Genomic DNA, 17,639 nt, shown 5'->3' with positions numbered 1-17,639 from the left:
CTCCAGAATAAATGGACGGCCTGGACAATGTGCTTGTCTTACACATTTTGAAGTGTTCTAGAAATCTGCGTATTGTATGTATCGTATTTTAAGAGCAATGCTGCCCCCTGCTGGTTACATGCAACATTACACTGATATGAATACTATATGAAGACAATTAAAGCATCAATAAAATATAAACCACTTTTATTTTACACCCAATTAATGCGATAAAATACACAATTCACTACACAATTAACTCATTTAACATTCGCATAAATCAAAAATATGGTTACTTCAAATAGCTTAAATAATATCTGTACATAAAATATCCCATTCCACTGTGGAAACATGAAAATAAAGAACAGATGATAAAAGGAATAACAGTAGTAGTAATAATAATAAATTTGAGAACACTGAAACATTTGTGATCAAAATTGTGCTAATAATAGAACATCTAGAACATGACCACAACACGTAGCCAAAATGGAAAAACGAAATCCCGCATCAATGAGCTCGAAATATACGCCGTAACCAAAGCAACCGTCTCTCCAATGTCTGCGTATCACGGTTTTCAGCAAAGTGTACAGTAACAGTTTATGTTTCCACTGACATGAGAGGAAAAGAACCTAAAACATTTTAGTTTGTATTGCATCAAAGTAGAAACAGCTTTACCTGCACATTATGCCCCGTTTTATCACTATTCACCTTCACCATACAGACGCAATGTTTCCATGAATGCATTTCATCATGTACACCAATATAGCAGCCACATACCGTATACAGTACCGTGCAAAAGTCTTAGGCCCCCTATTTTTTTCATACAAACTTTGTTATAGATTTCTATTTTATAACTTCTACATTATCGAGTTAGTAAAAATACATTTTAGAGTCCAAACGTTCGTAATTTTCCAGCAAAAAATTAAACGTTACATGAAAAAAAAAGTTTGTATCTGAGCAGCATATTACATAAGAGAGCACTTTTCAGATGAAAAAAGAAAACATAATGAAGGCTACTGGGTTTTGGGGCAAAATTAAGAAGAGAGTGTGACAGTCGAAGTGTCCAGAAGAACTGCGGCCGGTTCTGCAAGATCCTACAACTCGTTTCCTTATAAAACTGCACTATTATACCGGAGACGACTTTTTTTTTTTTAAAGCAAAGGGTCGTCTTACACCAAATATTGACTTTGTTTCATCTCATCTCATTATCTGTAGCCGCTTTATCCTGTTCTACAGGGTCGCAGGCAAGCTGGAGCCTATCCCAGCTGACTACGGGCGAAAGGCGGGGTACACCCTGGACAAGTCGCCAGGTCATCACAGGGCTGACACATAGACACAGACAACCATTCACACTCACGGTCAATTTAGAGTCACCAGTTAACCTAACCTGCATGTCTTTGGACTGTGGGGGAAACCGAAGCACCCGGAGGAAACCCACACGGACACGGGGAGAACATGCAAACTCCGCACAGAAAGGCCCTCGCCGGCTCGAACCCAGGACCTTCTTGCTGTGGGGCGACAGCGCTAACCACTACACCACCGTGCCGCCCGACTTTGTTTCATTAATTTTTTTATGTTGAAACATTTCATTATTTTTGATCGACAGCATTTCTTTACACGTGCCTAAGACTTTTGCACAGGACTGTTATACATTAAATAAATGCACTTAAAAAAAAGAGTTCTTTAACAGACTGCAAGTTTTGTTCGTTTTTGCCATTGCATTTGTAAAAATGTTATCCACTTAAATAATCCTTTAAAAAATAAAAAAAAAAGTACCAAAAGCCCTATTCAGACCGTGATGAGAATTAGTGTCCCTGGATACTTTTTATTTTTTATTTTTATACAAAACCATCCTCGAATAATCAAAATGATGCAACAGTAAAGCGTCAGGGGGGAAAAAAAAGTCTGAATCCCAACAATACCAAAGCTAAATGTGGCTGTGAGTTTAGACAGCAAAATAAGCCGTGCTCTCTGGGTCGAAGGGAAGAAGAGGGCGGGCAGTGACTTCCTCCAAGTGTGTTATGCTCTTACACGAGCAACAGTGTGCAAAGATGTGTTTGGTTGGCTTCACATGTCTTGGAGGAATCACATTAGTCTTCACCCTCCCCTGCTGGTAGCTGTAGTGTGATCGAGGAGAGCTGGCTGGTGGGAACTGGCATTATTAGCAGAGGGGGAAAAAATGGGGTTGAAAAAGTAATGCATTTCTACAGATCTATTTTCTACGATCTTGGATGTTTTCTTGACACACGGTCTGATCTAGTGACCTCGCACTTCTGTAAGGTCACTCTGGATCAGGTTTTCTGCTTACGGACATAAAAACAAAATGGGATGGGAAAAGTGGGCAACTGTACATTTGGGGGTTTTTTTTGTTGCCTTTACACCATTGGTACAAAGGCTGGGCAATATGACGATATGATAGCGTAATAAATTCCAGCACAATATGCTTTTTTTAAGATTCTGTGGTTATTGTGATATAATTTAATTTTTGTTTTATAATTACAAAGTGATCGGAAGTAGCTAATTTGATGCATCTTGTACTTAATCTTTAAAACTAAGTTTTAAAAAATTGTTTTTTTTTTTACATTTTCTCATTTCCATTCTTAAATATATCTTTTTAATAAGAAGAATAAATTTATTGTATACATCAAGTATAATTTTACAAATGCTAGACTATTGTTTGTTTAGTCGTTTATAAGCAAAACTATATAACCTGATGCCTTGCAAATCATGATGGGTTTTCATCATATAGTCCACCACTAATTGGTACCACTGATAGAGGAAAGAATGTTTTAGATCATTTAACATGGATAAGCAAGAATAATCAGGAAGTGTTCATGTGCATTAACTTTATATAAAAAAAATAAAAATAAAAAAAACCCCACCACGTTTTGCTCACTACTGACCTCTAGAGTATTCCTATGGAACATTTCTTCAGGAAATGAAGACGAGTTTCTTAAACACAGAGGAGAGGTGATGTTTTGTGGGATGAGTGATGGACAGTTCAGAATGCTCCATGTTACTGAAAGGCCCCATGAACAGCCGAGGAGGCGGCGGATGCTGTAGCGGTCTGGAATGTTCGGTTTCTCACGACGCCCTCAGAGAACTCCTGCTGTGCCTTCTGGAAACTTGCACCTGTTCTCCTGTACAAACCGTGGACCTGCAAGAGGAAACGCAACAGAAATTACAACTATATATCAAAGGGGAACTGTCAGGGCCTTCAGAGGAGGCCCAAACATATCAGCATTTCAAATATATTTAATTATTTCATAAATTATTCTCTTCTAATTTGGCCTCATTTTCTATCACATTTGCTTCAGAAATGAAAGGGTTACTGTCCTGAAAACATTAAAATCGAGTTCTCCGGGGGCGTCATGGCTCAGGTGGATAAGGCGCCATACCATAAATCCGGGGACCCGGGTTCGATTCCGACCCGCGGTCATTTCCCGATCCCTTCCCGTCTCTCTCTCCTGCTCATTTCCTGTCTCTACACTGTCCTATCCAATAAAGGTGAAAAAAGCCCAAAAAAATCTTTAAAAAAAAAAAAAATCGAGTTCTCCAATGAGATTGTTTTGTTTGTCGTCTCTAGGCTGAGAAGAGTTTAGAGCTGCTCACTCATTGGTTAGGACTTCATTGCCGGGACAGAAGGCCATGGCAGTGTATGTTTATGTAGGAAGTGACCGATAAATTAACCAATCAGATTTTGATTTATAATGGGAGGGACCAAAAATGTATCACCCTTTGTCTTCTCGAAGGCCAACATGAGCTTAACCGCGACTTGGCGCTGTCAGCATGGCAGTGAAGTTGCCTTCCAGCTGGTGTAGCGTCCATCAGTAGTGTTAGCGAATGCGAATAAAGCGGTCAAGCCAGTGTTATCGAGAGCAAGTAGCACAAGCTAACGACCGAGAAACTAAGATTTCTGTCTCCAGACCCTTCTTCCACGCTGCACGCTCGCTACAGTATTTTTCACTCAGACTTAAGTATTCATTTCCCTCTATAATTTACTTACTTACTTTTAAAAACAACAACTACACACAATGGAGTGACCTGGCAGCCTGCCGCTAATCCCTTACCAAATCCTTTGCCCTGTTGCTTTTTTGGTGTCTGGCTAAGTTCTGGTTGAGCTCAAGTCCCAGCTCTAATAGTAACGGTTCACCACCGAGATAGACACACACACTTCTATCCACATTCACTGGATATGAACAATTGTGCACTCTGATTGGCTACTCTACTACGAGGCTATCAGCTCATATACCCGGAGTAGAAAAAAAACAAAAAATGGCGGCGCATGTTGCTGAACCAACTGAAGACGAAATAAAAACTCTACTCGAAAACGAAACCTCCCAAAAAATGGAATAAAAAGTATTTGATGGTAAGAACATACCATTTTTTTATTTTTCAATAATTATTATAGCAGCGTTTTTTTTTTTTTTTTTACAAATTGCTCGTCATTTTGCTGGTTTGTTTACATTCTTCATCTTTAAGTATTAAAAATTTGTTGAATTTTTTTTTAGACTGGTTCAAAAAATTCAAAGAAATTTTAAAATGACATAATTGAAATACGCAAGGAAGAATTAAAGAAATGTCTAAAGCTATTCTATACCTCGGCACGACAGCAAGACAGCACTGTCTACAAAAAAACAACACTAAAGTCAAATTCGTGCAGCCATCGATAGGCTTTTAAGTAGTACGACTAAGTGGAAATCATTTTGTCAGACGTTTTGTATAAAGAATTATCAAATTTGCAAAAAAATAAAAATGTTCCATTTCTCAAAATCCAGTGAATGTGGCTAGAATGAAAATTATTCCACTCAATCTCATCACACATGGCTTATAGCCAACTCGGTGCTACGTGCCTCATCGGCTATCGGCTCATGTACGACTCGATTTCATGGAATAATTGTTTTGAATAAATATCTCACACGGTTTATGAGTGAAAAAGTTTGTATATCACAAGCTCATAAAGCAGATGACCAAAAAGCAAAAGGTCATAACAGTGACAACACGATTTATGACGTTAGGTTTAACTGCTGCTCCTTTATTATTACAAGCATCAAACAACGTATAAAGAGCGTTTGTTAAGATAGACTACACAGACAAAAGCATGTGGACACCTGACCATCACACTCGTATGTGCTTCTGAACATGCAGGGCTCGACATTAACAGTAGCCCGATTGCCTGGGGCAACCATTCAATAGATTCGGACTACCAGACTCTCACAAATGCTTGCCCGATCGGGCAACTACCCAAATCAGGGATGAGAGTGGGTGGTCACCAAAAAAGCAGAAAACAAGATGGTGCCCGAAGCTGGGGGTCTGGGAGGGATACCCCCCCCCCAGGAAAATTTTGAAAAATAAGGCCTTACAAACCACTTTTCCTGCAATCTGAGCTGTAGCAGATTAAAAATCTGTTGTCTTTTTTATATATTTACATGAAAATATGTTTCAAATCAATAGGAGTATTGTTTGAATTCAAGATAAAATCACATTCTACATTCAAGGGTATGTTTATAATTCATGATCAACAAAAACGACAAACTAAATTCACATTAAACTTAAGTTTCATTAATTATCAAAATGTTCATATATTAAATAAAATTTTAGGGTGACTGACCTTTTCTCCCCATGTCCTCATTAGTTGCATACGATTTCTTCAAAAAGTCTTTTGAAATATTTAAGTTTTCAAAACGGTCAGCATTAATTCAGATTTACTGACTATCCATCATATACATGTTCAATGTATTAAATCAAACGAATGCTAAGTTTATGGGATAATGTCTATGTACACTTTATACAATTATTTATAGTTCACAGTCACTTCTCATTTTCATTTAATCATTTCGACTTCTTCTTCAGCTTTTTGGCCAAAGACAAAAGCTTGTCAGTCCTCTCTGTTTTTTATACCAGCATTGATTTCACGTACCTTCGTTTCGTCTCGCTTGTCAGTTGTATTCGGCATTTTGAGTAAAAAAGCCGATACGAAAGAGAAACGCATTTTTGAAGCGCAGCGACGATGAACATGTGCAAGTTTCGATAAAATAGAACAGATGCGGGTACTTTTGTAAGAACTTATGATTGGCTTTTGTTCTCTCCCACACTCTTGTAAGAACGGTTATGATTGGCCATCATGCTCTCGCCAGCGATGTTTTGGCCAGTTACATTGTAGATAACACGTATTCTACCGTGAGACTTAGCGAGACTAAAGATGGCGAAAATGTAAACATGTAACATCGTCGTACGCTTGAGTATCACGAAGGAACATACCCCAACCCCCCTCAATGAAAAAAAATAAATCAACGGATTTGGCATAATATCGATTTTTGCTCAGAAAAAGCGGAAATCCGCCGAAAAGCGGAAAACTCTCATCCCTGCCAAATATGTCAACTTGCGTGAAAAACGATGTTTATTCATTCATATTATGATGAAATTCCATCACGATTTGCGATTGTTTGACTTGGAAAGACCGCGTCCATGTTATCATCATGGGATGTTCAACAACTAGCGGAATTCACATTTGCACATTGCGGGCTCGCAATGCAGTTTCCCATTGCTAATAATTATCGCGTAGTGCATATTCAGTGTTCTATTGGTATGTCCTTCACTACATGACTAATTACCGCATTACTCGCATGGGGCGCTAGCGTCGATGCTTGTTGATACAGACAGCGTCTGAGAACGTTGAATAATAAATAAAAAAATAAAATGAACATTAAAAGTCACAAACTTTGGCATTATGTCTGGTTTGGAGAAATTTGGTTTTAAAATAAACAGACAAGGAAGAGAAGAAAAAGAAAACTCAAATCAAGCTCATCAGTGGATTCAAAGAAACTGTACGAGGTGAAAAGGCAAAGAACTGTTATTCCCAGCTGGTATTCAGAGTTTCCTGGATTGTAATTGTGGAATTATAAGCACACAAAAGAAGAACACAATGCACATTCATGGTGGTTTACACAAAAAGTGGTTAGACACGATATAATTGAACCCAGAAACCAAGGGAAAACAAAGAAGGATAAGAAAATCAACAAAATAAGCTTTTAAGAGGCATTAGTAGAGCATGCGAGTAAACATTGTGTTGTAAGCATGTGTGTTTGTGGCATATTCAAAGGAAAAAAGTATGTAATATTTGGGCAACCATGTTCTGAGTTCGGGAAACCAGATTTCTACAAATGGTTGCCCGAATGGGCAACCATGTCTCAAAGTTAACGTAGAGCCCTGACATGCCATTCCAGATTTAGTCCTCTCTGCTGTCATCATAACCTCCACTCTTCTGGGAAGGCTTTCAACTAGATTTTGGGGTGTGGCTTTAGGGATGTGTGTTCATTCAGCCACAAGAGCATTACTAAGGTCACGCAAGGAGGTCTGGAGCTCAGTCAGTGTCCCAGTTCATCCCAAAGGTGTTGGGGTTGAGTTCAGGGCTCTGTGCAGGACAGTTCATCCACTCCAACTCTGGCAAACCATGTTTTCATGGAGCTCGCTTTGTGCACAGGGGCATTGTCATGCTGGAACAGGTTTGGGCCTCTTAGTTCCAGTAAAAAGAAACTGCAATACTACAGCATACATGTCAACCTATACGGAATGTCCGTATTTTATACGGATTTGATTCAATAAACGTAGTATACGGGCGTATAAATAAAGTTATACGGATTCTTTAAAAAAACTTCAATATTTATTTAGAGCTATAATCAATTCCCACGATGATAAAAGAGCGCATAACATTTACAAACGTACTGTACACCACAGACAGCCAGTAAAGAGTCTTATGAAATCGCGCGTTATCTTGTGGTAGCGAGACTTCGTTCCACTTTTGATCATGCGCACACCGCATTGCGAGAATCCCGCCAACCGGGAAGTCATAGACATATAAACATAGATGCTGCCTTCTGCGTAGAATCATACGTCATCCTCGCCGCCATATTGGATGTGACAAAGTGGAGATTCTTCAACCGTCTCTGGTATAGCGTCTAGACAGTAGCCGAGAATAAAGATGCCTCATTCATGTGCTGCGTTTAACTGTACCAACAGGTTTACCGTCCAAACGAGATCACATGGGATTACCTTTCACAGGTGAGACTGGAAAAATACTTTTCATTGTATTTGGTCATTATAACGCAATTTTACGAACAGATTTTCCTGCCTTTGTGGCTAATATGAAGTCTCGCACATAATAGCCGCTCGGTGAAACCTGTCTCCAAACAACGAAGTATTTCCTTCGTAACTACACTGATAACACTTTTTGTTTTTGTCGAACATTGGAGCTTTGTATTCATTCTGAAGGTTTATTGTTATTAATATTGAATAAAAAGTAACTGGGATATATCATTGTTAATTATCATTCAAATTATAGGTAAATTATTTTAATTTGCATCTTATACGGATTTTATAAGGGAAATACGGATTTTGGAGGTTGGTTATACAGGTTTGATTGACCAAAGGTTGACATGTATGCTACAGTATATGAAGATATTCTATATAATTGTGGCAACAGCTTGGAGAAGAACCATACACGAGTGTGATGGTCAGATGTCCACATACTTTTGGCCATAGCGTGCGCTAATTAGTGGGGAAATAAAAACAAATAATTAAGCGTTTTAGCCTTCGTTAAATCTTTAAATCAGGTCTGAAGACTGAGGAGGTCATTGCAAAATGGTAACTTACTACATTTAGTTCATTTCCAAAAAATTTTCTGTTGATTTTGTCTCATGTTTTGGATTTTTTTTTTTTTGTGAAATGCGCTTTTGGATGACAAATGATTAAATAGATACGTTTTCCTTCTTTTCATCTTAAAACAATGAGGGATGCAAAGTTTAATCACTCAACTGTACATTATTTATCCAAATTACTGTCTTTTTGCATATCCAAATTAGAGCAGTTGAAGGCGAGCGACCTGAACCGTCTGCTCACAAGCACAGAGCCACAGTATACCCACTGAGTTAGCACTCACTCCAACACTCCACACCTGCTGCTCATCTACTGTACTAACACGAGCTACACCGTGACGGACTTTCACATAAAACTCACCATTTTCAGTAACATGAGTGCGAGCACTGCGTTGACTGTGAAGAATCCGGCCACGACCATCATGAACACAGCGACTGCAAGATTGCTTCGAATCGCGGAGATGGCGATGATCCAACCACTAGGAATCAGACAGAATCTCAATTACATATCAATTATTGATTATGATCACTCATAACAATTCTGACTGGTTGGAAGGTGTTGAATCATGTTTAGCACGGAAAATCATTTTAATGCAGGTGGTATGTGCCACATGAAATGATTTCAAAAATGTGTCACTGGTGATATGGGGAGGTTTTCTGTGAATAAAAAGTTCATTTAACATTCATGGAAGGAGTCTCCGGCGGCACGGTGGTGTAGTGGTTAGCACTGTAGCCTCACAGCAAGAAAGTCCTGGGTTCGCGGTCAGCGAGGGCCTTTTTTTTTTGTGGAGTTTGCATGTTCTCCCCGTGTCCGCGTGGGTTTCCTCCGGGTGCTCCAGTTTCCCCCACAGTCCAAAGACATGCAGGTTAGGCTAACTGGTGACTCTAAATTGACCGTAGGTGTGAATGTGAGTGTGAATGGTTGTTTGTCTCTGTGTGTCAGCCCTGTGATGACCTGGTGACCCTGTAGAACAGGATAAGCAGCTACAGATAATGGATGGATGGATGGATGGATGGATGGAAGGAGTCTCCAGGGTCAGGACTCGAGCTAAAGCTGTAACTTTGCATTTTTGCAGTGACAAGTTGCAATTTCTCTAACACTGAGGGAAAAAAATATAAATGGATAAAAAGTATGATGTGTCATTTTTTTAACAAGACCGTCAATGACTGCGTAGCTCACTCCAGAAGGAACAATCTAAGGTGGGCCACCATGCACAGTTCTACTCTCAACCAGTCCAGCTCAAATCTTTGCCAGAAAGAATCCAAAATGGCAAGGAATTGACCAAGAAGTAGTGATTTTTGCTGAACTGCTCATTAAGGCTTAATTAGTCCATAACTTCATTAATAAATGTAATTAAGCAAAACCTGGGTTGAAGTCATATGAACCCTGGGTATCCCTACCTTCATGCCAAAATGAATCAAAATCGGTGAAGAATTGAGGCAGAAGAAGCGATTTGTGTGGAAACTGCTCGTTAGGGCTTAATTACTCCATATCTTCATTATTAATTGCAATTATGCAAATTTGCATAGAAGCTACTGTATATGCACCCCAGGCAGACCTACCTTCCTGCCAAAAAGAATAAAAACTGGTGAAGAATTGAGAGACAAGAAGCCATTTTTGTGAAATGTGGACGCTGGCGGATGGATGACGGACAACACGTGATGGCATGAGCTTATCGTCTGTCGGCCGAATGAGCTAATTTAAAAAAATATATATATATATATATATATTTTTTTTTTTTTAAAAGTTCAATAGTAGGGCGGCACGGTGGTGTAGTGGTTAGCGCTGTCGCCTCACAGCAAGAAGGTCCTGGGTTCGAGCCCCGGGGCCAGCGAGGGCCTTTCTGTGCGGAGTTTGCATGTTCTCCCCGTGTCTGCGTGGGTTTCCTCTGGGTGCTCCGGTTTCCCCTACAGTCCAAAGACATGTGGTTAGGTTAATATGGGACGGCCTTGGGCTGAGGTGCCCTTGAGCGAGACACCCAACTCCCAACTGCTCCCCTGTTAGCATGGCTGCCCACTGCTCTGGGTATGTGTGTGTGCGCGCACGCATGTGTGTGTTCACTGCTTCAGATGGGTTAAATGCAGAAAGGAATTTCACAAGTGTGTGATGAATAAAGTTGTGCTTTCTTTCTTAATGCACCTAATACAACCCCAAATCAGAAAAAGTTGGGATAGCAGGGAAAATGCCAATTAATTAATTAATTAATTAAAATAAAACCCAACCCACAGTGATTTCTAAATAGCCGTCAGTATACACCCAAGATATTTAATGTTTTGTCTGATCAACTTCATTTAATTTAATAATATACATCCAGGGCGGCACGGTGGTGTACTGGTTAGCGCTGTCGCCTCACAGCAAGAAGGTCCGGGTTCGAGCCCCGTGGCCGGCGAGGGCCTTTCTGTGCGGAGTTTGCATGTTCTCCCCGTGTCCGCGTGGGTTTCCTCCGGGTGCTCCGGTTTCCCCCACAGTCCAAAGACATGCAGGTTAGGTTAACTGGTGACTCTAAATTGAGCGTAGGTGTGAATGTGAGTGTGAATGGTTGTCTGTGTCTATGTGTCAGCCCTGTGATGACCTGGCGACTTGTCCAGGGTGTACCCCGCCTTTCGCCCGTAGTCAGCTGGGATAGGCTCCAGCTTGCCTGCGACCCTGTAGAACAGGATAAAGCGGCTAGAGATAATGAGATGAGACATCCATTCCTGGGTTTCAGGCCTGCAACACATTCCAAAAAAAGTTGGGATGGAGGCAGTTTAGGGCTCCAATGAGGTAAAACAATTAACTGATGTGATTTGAAACAAGTGATCATCATCATCATGACTTGGTACAAAATCAGTATCCAGGAAAGGCCTAGTCTTTGAGAAGCAAAGATGGGCTGAGGATCTCCAGTTTATCCAGTTGTATGAGAAAATTATTGAAATGTTTTAACACCATGTTCATCAAAGAAAGATATGAAGGGATTTGAATATTTTCACCCTCTATGGTGCATATCATCATTAAACAATTAAAGGACTCTGGAGGAATGCGTGTGTACAAGGTGAAAGGCTCAAGCCCAAGCTGAACACCCGTGATCTCTGATCCCTCAGACGGCACTGCATCAAGAAACTTCATTCATCTACAGTTGATATAACCACATGGGCTCAGGATTACTTTGGGAAACCTGTGTCAAGCTACAATACAGAGTTATATCCACAAATGCCAGTTAAAACTTTACTGCACAAAAGGAAGCCTGATGTTAACTGTGTCGAGAAGTGCTGTCGACTTCTCTGGGCTCTGAGACATCTGGGATGGACCATCACACAGTGGAAACGTGTATTGTGGTCAGATGAATCAGTATTCCAGGTCTTTATTGTAAGAAACGGATGCCATGTGCTCTGGACCAAAGACGAAAAGGACCATCCGGACTGTTACCAGAAACAAGTCCAAAATCCAGGGTCTGCCATAGTATGGGTTTGTGTCAGTGCCATTGGCAAAGGTAACTTACACTTCTGTGATGGAGCATTAATGCAGAAAAGTGCACAGATTTTGGAGCACGGGCGATTGCTCTAAGACAACGAGGGAGGTTCAGCCTCCTCTAAAAACGCCGAACATCGTGTAGGATGAATTGCGCTAGGCTTATGTTATAGCCGACCTTATAACACTGCTATTTCAGATCCAGAATCATAGAAATATATGTGCTCAACCCAACTACAGTGCGAAATCATTCCGTTATAACTTTCCCCAGTTCGCCTAATGTGTGCGTGAGTTTTTCCCCCTCGTGACAGCGCGATGCAGCCCAGCCTCAGTGCACTTCAATGGCATTTGGGAGCTATGTGCTTTCAATATCAAAATGCAAGACGGTTATTGGACAAATACTGTGAAAACGCCCGCCCACGGAGTCCCAGCCTCACAGTGGGAGGGACATGGCAGTTTCCGCGAGGAGACTGGTGACTGGTGAAAGCGGCCGGGTATTTTCTTTGATTGACAGCTCGTTTCAAATATAGACAGGCAGCGGTGAATTTCAGTTCAGTCCCATGCGGATTCGCAAGTGCTGTGGTGTATTGTAAGAGATCAGCTTACATTTCGATTTCATTCATTACATACGGTTTCTACCAGCTTTTTTAGTTTGTATATATTTTCATTGTAAATAAAGTGTAAATATGGTGTTGTCAAGTTTGCTATCTTAGTTCCAGAAATTTCGTTTATTTGAGTGACTGAACTTGAACTTGAGGGGGCTAGTCAGCTAGCAAGAAAGCTGCGCACGGATGCCAAGCATTGCTGATTTAATTTTGGCGAAGCCATTTGCCAGTCTTCCTTTCGGGGAAAAAATTTAAATTAAAGAGCAGGGTAGACCAACGCCTCAAACTGACTTGGTGAAAAAGGTAGGGAATAATACTCGTTCCTTTCAGCTCTCCTGGTACGAGAAAGTGAATTGGCTAACAGCAAGTGACCCACATCAACAACAGTAAATAGGCTACTTTAGTAATATGTCATGGATGGACCAAAAATATAGAATCTATTTAAAATGTTTATGCGGAGTATATTATATTGGAATATATATTTTTCTGGATATGAATTAAACACAGCTACAATTTGGAACACATTTTTAAACAAAAACACAGCCGAGAACATTTCACACTACAGACCTGGATTAAAAGTGAAGGGTTATCAAAATTGCCAATAAAACATTTCTCAGTCAAAATAAGTAATCTATAGGGAAAGTGTCATTGAATGAAATGTGTGGCACCCAGCTCTATGTTTGGCTCCCCAAGGTCAGTGCTTGTGCCTATTCCAGAACACTCTGCTGTTACTGCTGAGGTTCCTGACAAAGAGCTGCTTTCAATAATGATCAATTTTTAAACAACATGCCACACGCCACAATTTTAAAATATAAAATGTTAAAATATACCCCCCAACACCACCATCATGTATATTGGACAGTAGGCTAATGGGCCAAAAGAACCTGTTATTTCACAGTTTGTGACCCTGCCAACAATCAGCCAGATCAGAGGCAAGAGTATGGGCAAAATTGATGTGTTTTTTCTTTTAAAATCTGGAAATATCGTAACCGACCAGCCTCCCCTGTTTGAAAGACTACCACCCGCCACTGTTTTGGAGGAACATATTCTGCCTTCAAGATGACATCTTTTCCAGGGAGATTTCAACAAGACCACATTCTGCACACATTACAAAGGCATGGCTGAGGAAGAAGAGGGTGTCCCCCCTCTGTCCCTGATAGAGAATGTGTGGAGAATTTTGAATTGAAAACTAGGACAACGACGACCCCTCAATACCTGTTTGCAGGAAGATTGGGACAAAATAACACCTGAAAAACACTTCATCACTTGGTGTCTTCAGTCCCTAAACATCTTAAAGGAACAGTCCTTTAAGTCCGTACTTCCATAATGAAATATGCTCTTATCTGAATTGAGACGAGCTGCTCCGTACCTGTCCGAGCTTTGCGCGACCTCCCAGGCAGTCAGACGCAGTCAGACGCGCTATCACTCCTGTTAGCAATGTAGCTAGGCTCAGTATGGCCAATGGTATTTTTTGGGGCTGTAGTTAGATGCGACCAAACTCTTCCGCGTTTTTCCTGTTTACATAGGTTTATATGACCAGTGATATGAAACAAGTTCAGTTACACAAATTGAAACGTAGCGATTTTCTATGCTATGGAAAGTCCGCACTATAATGACAGGCGTACTAACAGCTTCTGCGCGCTTCGGCAGCGCATTGATACGGAGCTCAGATATCAACGCGCTGCCGAAGCGCGCAGAAGGTGTTAGTACGCCTGTCATTATAGTGCGGACTTTCCATAGCATAGAAAATCGCTACGTTTCAATTTGTGTAACTGAACTTGTTTCATATCACTGGTCATATAAACCTATGTAAACAGGAAAAACGCAGAAGAGTTTGGTCGCATCTAACTACAGCCCCCAAAAATACCATTGGCCATACTGAGCCTAGCTACATTGCTAACAGGAGTGATAGCGCGTCTGACTGCCTGGGAGGTCGCGCAAAGCTCGGACAGGTACGGAGCAGCTCGTCTCAATTCAGATAAGAGCATATTTCATTATGGAAGTACGGTGGACTGTTCCTTTAAGTGTTGTGAGAAGGAATGGAAATGTTATAAAGTGGGAAATCCTTTACCGTCCCAACTTTTTTGAACTGTGTTTCTTTTGAAAAAACAAAATTCATGAGTATAATAAATAATAAGTAATGTGCTATGGTATTGTTTTGAGTGCATACTTATTCTTTTTATGTTTCTTTTCTCAGCTGAAGATTCTTTTTTCGGATTTGATATGATGCCAGTGCACCAGTGGCAGTGAAAAGTCTTAGAAAAGACTAAAGAAACTTGAGGATTGTAAAAAGACTCTGTTAAATCAATACATCGGTAATAAACACATACACAAATAGGACAATGTTTAAAAAAAAAAAACATTTGCCAGACAAGCACACGCTTACCTACTAAGAGAAAAGAGTTCAACTTTAAAGACGACCAAATATTCAGAGAAATGTAGACCAAACTGACACAGGAGCCATGAGGACAAGAATTTTATAAAAGATACTCATGAATTGTAAGCTAAAAAAAAAAAAAAAGATATTCCCAGCTAACAAGCGCACGCTCTCTCTCACGCAGCAGTTGAGCAGTACTCATATCACTCACTCACCTGTTTCCCCAGCTGGGGATGCCGACGCTCTGAATGATGTACACTGCCAGTTGGAAGGCGAAGATGAAGAAGAAAAAGAAGAAATTGAAGGAGCTGTCGGACCTGTGAGGAACACCAGATTACAAAAATTATGATAATTCATCACTATTATACAGCTAATACAGCAACAAAAACACCTTCATTGCTCGTTATCAATGTAAACAACGTGTACATTATTCTTTACATACAATGTCTTGCAAAAGTATTCATCCCCCTTGGTGTTTGTCCTGTTTTGTCACATTACAAACTGAAATTAAAATGGATTTTGGGGGGTTTGCACCATTTGATTTACACGCCATGCCTACCACTTTAAAGGTGAAAATTGTTGTTTTATTGTAACACAAACAATAAGATGGAAAAACAGAAATCTGCAGCGTGCATAGGTATTCACCCCCCAAAGTCAAGTCAATACTTTGTAGAGCCACCTTTTGCTGCAATTACAGCTGCAAGTCTCTTGGGGTATGTCTCTATTAGCTTAGCACATCTAGCCACTGGGATTTTTGCCCATTCCTAAAGGCAAAAAACTGCTCCAACTCCTTCAAGTTAGATGGGTTGCGTTGGTGTACAGCAATCTTCAAGTTATGCCACAAATTCTCAATTGGATTGAGGCTTTGACAAGGCCATTCCAAGACATTTAAATGTTTCCCTTTAAACCACTCCAGTGGAGCCCAGTCTCAAGCCTCTGGCCGACTCAAACAGGTTTTCCTCCAGAATTGCCCTGTATTCAGTGCCATCTATCTTTTCTTAAGTCCTGACCAGCTTTCCTGTCCCTGCAGATGAAAAACATCCCCACAGCATGATGCTGCCACCACCATGCTTCACTGTAGGAATGGTGTTCTCAGGGTGAAGGGTTTGTGCCACACATGGCATTTCCCCATGATGGCCAAAAAGTTCAATTTTAGTCTCATTTAACCGGAGAACCTTCTTCCATGTGTTTGGGGAGTCTGCCACATGCTGTTGGGCAAATGCCAAACGTGTTTTCTTATTTCTTTCTTGAAGCAATGGCTTTTTTTCTGGCCACCCTTCTATAAAGCCCCATTCTGTGGAGTGTACGGCTTACAGTGGTCCTATGGACAGATTCTCCCATCTCCGCTGTGGATCTTTGCAGCTCCTTCAGTGTTCTCTTTGGTGTCTTTGTTGCATCTCTGATTAATGCCCTCCTTGCCTGGTCTGAGAGTTTTGGTGGGCGGCCTTCTCTTGTCAGGTTTGTAGTGGTGACGTATTCTTTCCATTTTGCTATAATGGATTTAATGGTGCTCCCGGGGATATTCAAAGTTTGGGATATTTTTTATAACCCAACCCTGATCTATACTTCTCCACAACTTTGTCTCTGACCTGTTTGGAGGCTCCTTGGTTTTCATGTTGCTTGCTTAGTAGTGTTCCAGACTCAGGGTCCTTCCAGAACAGGTTGATTTATACAGACATCATGTGACACTTTGACTGCACACAGGTGGATCTTAAATCAACTAATTATGTGACTTATGAAGTGAATTGGTTGGACCAGCTCTTATTTAGCGGTTTCATACGAAAGGGGGTGAATACCTATGCACACTCCAGATTTCTGTTTTTTCCTTTTTGCAATTCGCACCTTTAAAGTGGTCGGCATAGTGTATAAACCAAATGGTGTGAACCCCCAAAAATCCATTTTAATTCCAGCTTGTAATGCGACAAAACAGGACAAACACCAAAGGGGATGAATACTTTTGCAAGACACTAATCACTTGGTGGTGTGCAATTATAGTTAACTTAATCAATGCTGGGTTGATGTGATGCATCTCAACACAAAGCAGCGTTACTGTTACCATCCCAAAGTTGATCGTTTTCCTACAATAGCCTGACTGGAAGTGCTTTATTCCTCTTACACCACAGAAATTTACCAGTGATTAGAATGTTATTTTTAATGAACATGCTGTAATGTTTATAGTGACGTTTAATGTTGTAGACCAACCTGAAGGCTTTATAAACAGGCCGGTACCAGCACATGAAAGCGGCGGGGCTGAAGAGAATAAACCAGAGGATGGAGAGGCCAAAGTCGACGCCGTTCTGAGTATGTGCAATGAAGTAGGCTAAACATGCCAGCAGGTTCAAGAAGAGCGTCGCGCAGTGATCTACAGAGCACCGAGATTCAAGGGTGAAGTTTAATTAAGGAGTCATGAGCTCCAGAAGTTTTCACATCTTTCAATAGAATAGATGCAAAAAACAATCCACAATAAACATCTCATCTCATCTCATCATCTCTAGCTGTTTTATCCTTCTACAGGGTCGCAGGCAAGCTGGAGCCTATCCCAGCTGACTACGGGCGAAAGGCGGGGTACACCCTGG

The 17,639-nt window shown here is 40.7% G+C and overlaps 1 protein-coding gene across 1 annotated transcript in view; it reads right to left on the bottom strand.

Annotated features, from left to right (window-relative positions):
• Positions 1 to 169: 169 nt before the first annotated feature.
• scamp2l (secretory carrier membrane protein 2, like) overlaps positions 170 to 17,639 on the bottom strand; it is a 41,474-nt gene continuing 24,004 nt past the window's right edge. Inside the window, exons 6-9 of the mRNA XM_060940913.1 lie at positions 17,266 to 17,425; positions 15,279 to 15,380; positions 8,995 to 9,112; positions 170 to 3,136 (exon numbers count right to left, since the gene is read on the bottom strand). Coding sequence (XP_060796896.1) covers positions 2,996 to 3,136; positions 8,995 to 9,112; positions 15,279 to 15,380; positions 17,266 to 17,425 — 521 coding nt within the window. The 3' untranslated portion in view covers positions 170 to 2,995. The remainder of the gene's footprint in view (positions 3,137 to 8,994; positions 9,113 to 15,278; positions 15,381 to 17,265; positions 17,426 to 17,639) is intronic.

This window comes from Neoarius graeffei, chromosome 15 (assembly GCF_027579695.1).
Source record: "Neoarius graeffei isolate fNeoGra1 chromosome 15, fNeoGra1.pri, whole genome shotgun sequence".
In the NCBI taxonomy this organism is placed as follows: Eukaryota; Metazoa; Chordata; class Actinopteri; order Siluriformes; family Ariidae; genus Neoarius; species Neoarius graeffei.
The sequence above is the reverse complement of the archived record's forward strand: the minus strand, read 5'-3'. Positions and strand labels throughout refer to the sequence as shown.